This window comes from Beta vulgaris, chromosome 2, assembly GCF_026745355.1.
Source record: "Beta vulgaris subsp. vulgaris cultivar EL10 chromosome 2, EL10.2, whole genome shotgun sequence".
NCBI classification, from domain to species: domain Eukaryota; kingdom Viridiplantae; phylum Streptophyta; class Magnoliopsida; order Caryophyllales; family Amaranthaceae; genus Beta; species Beta vulgaris.
This window is the reverse complement of record NC_079203.1, coordinates 9034562-9036842: the sequence shown is the minus strand read 5'-3', so window position 1 is coordinate 9036842 and position 2281 is coordinate 9034562. Positions and strand designations below refer to the sequence as shown.

The 2281-nt window shown below is 36.7% G+C and overlaps 1 protein-coding gene across 1 annotated transcript; it reads left to right on the top strand.

The window, feature by feature from the left end:
- The first annotated feature begins 443 nt into the window (after window positions 1–443).
- On the top strand, window positions 444–1502 carry LOC104887472 (hypothetical protein). The gene has a single exon (XM_010672101.3). The coding sequence runs from the start codon at window positions 444–446 to the stop codon at window positions 1500–1502; it is 1059 nt and encodes a 352-aa protein (XP_010670403.2).
- Window positions 1503–2281: the final 779 nt, after the last annotated feature.

The following is a 2281-nucleotide window of genomic DNA, read 5'->3' as shown; positions in this document are numbered from 1 at the left end:
TTTAGGATAGTGAAAAAAGGAAACCCCAAAAAAGGTGGGAAGAAGAAAAATAAAAAGGTAGTTTATGAATAATGATATTTGGCCAACAAAATATAGCAGCACATGTGTAAAATGTTAAAAAAAAATCTTAAAATGTCTACAATGACATATCAAAGATTTGAAGGAAGTATGATGATATCACGATTATTATGGGAGAAAAAGGGTATTCGATATCTATCAACCATGTTCTATATTTGAGGTTTCCAATTTGTATTTATAATTTAATTTAAGCCACTCCATAACTAAATCTTCCCCCTCTAAATAAAACTACATTCTAAAGAAAACAAATTTTCCTCAAAAAATGTGTCAAATTCATTTAGCTACACCATCAGATTTCCTGGAAACTAAAAAAAACCATCATAGAATCACCCTTCTCTTTCTCTCTTCCAAAAAGAACTCCTTCAATGGCGACAAATTACCATAATCATAATAGTCACCAACAACGAACTATAAGGGCTCCCAAAGCTTGCTTCTCCTTTGCAGCATATGCAAAAACTGTGATCACATCGCTCAAAAAATCGGATGTTCACGTGGCACCCGGTCTCACTAACAATGAAATCTCTAATGTGGAATCTGCAGGAGGTTTCACATTTCCTCCGGACCTTCGTTCAATCCTTTATGAGGGCATTCCGGTGGGGCCAGGATTCCCAAACTGGCGTTCCTCCTCCCACCATCAACTTCGTCTCCTCACCTCCCTTCCAATTCTCTCTCTTATCCAGGAAGTTTCGAGAAACAACTTTTGGGTTCCATCTTGGGGCCCATATCCTAATAATAAGGAGGAGGCCCACTACGTAGCGAAACAATTCCTAAAATGTGCTCCACCTCTAGTTCCTGTTTTCCGACATTGTTATATCCCAACCGAACCCAATTTAGCTGGAAATCCGGTGTTCTATGTGCATGGAGGGGATGTGAGATTGTTAAGCGTTGATGTTGGAGGATTTTTTAAAGAGACAGAGTTTTGGAGGAAGGGGTGGGTTTGGACGAGAAGTACAAGGGACAAAAATGCGATTCCAGCATGGGCTCAAAGAACGAGACGCATCACATTGTGGACAGAGGCAATAGAGCGTGAACGCACATGTCGGAAATGGTGGACAGGGGAATTGGGTGGGTGCATTGAGGAGGTGATGTGGAGGTTAAGGGAGGGTGGGTGGGCAGAGGAGGATGTGAGAGAGATGATGATGATGAACGATTGTAATGAGGATGTGAGACCTAATTGGGAAGTAGTAGGTATGGGAGTGGAAATTGAAGGTGTGAGGAATCATGAAGGTGTAGTCAGGCATGTGCGAAAGTTGTCACGAGAATTGCTCAAAGGTGGTTGGAGTATCGACGATGTCATTTATTCGTTTAGTAATTGTGGAGAAATAGAAAGTGGGATCCTTGATGGGGAGGCTTGGGTGGAGTTTAGATCTCGGTCGTTAAATTTGATGGAGCTCCGAGATGAATGCGCAAGTTCATCCATTTGATTTGAATCCCATCTTATTTTAGAAGTTTATCTTATGTTTGTCTTTTTTCGTGAAAACAATACACAACTTTGTATATATATTATGGGAAGTAAATACCTGGATTTAAAAGTTAAATAGTTTACTTAAAAAGGTTGAAAACCTTAGTCCAAACCCACTAATTTTCTGTCAGGTTCTGGTTCAGTTAGCTAGTAAAATATTTTTACCACCTCTAATAAAAGGTAGCAGTATTACAACATCAAGAGAACTTTTTTTAAGAGAGTGTATATTGTATTGGGAGAAAAATAGTATTTTAATTTTGTTTTCCTATTTTTCTTTGTTTGGTTTGTAAATTGATATATATAGGTTTCTTCAAGGTTGAAATTGTTTCATTAGGATGAAATGTAATTTCTTTTCTAAAATAAAGCATGCCCCATTTTACACGTCTATTTATTACCTTCCTCTTTCTCTTATTTATCTCATGCATTTTTTCCTTGTATTTTCCCCTTCCTAACCTAATGGTTTATGAATGTAATTAAATAAAGAAAGAAAAAATTGCCTTTAAAAACTAACTTCACAGTCAAAACAAAAACCATTGGATAAAAAGAAATATTCAATGGAAACTTGGATTATTCGTGTCATCAGGTGTAGACAATAGAAATACAATTATATTACTCTGTAAAAACATTGCAATATAAATAAGCAAAATAGTCCAAGATCTCTGTTAATTAAGGACTGCTTTTTCATATGCTTGACAAGCCTATAGTTACATCTTCTCTAAAAAAACATATGGTTACATTTAT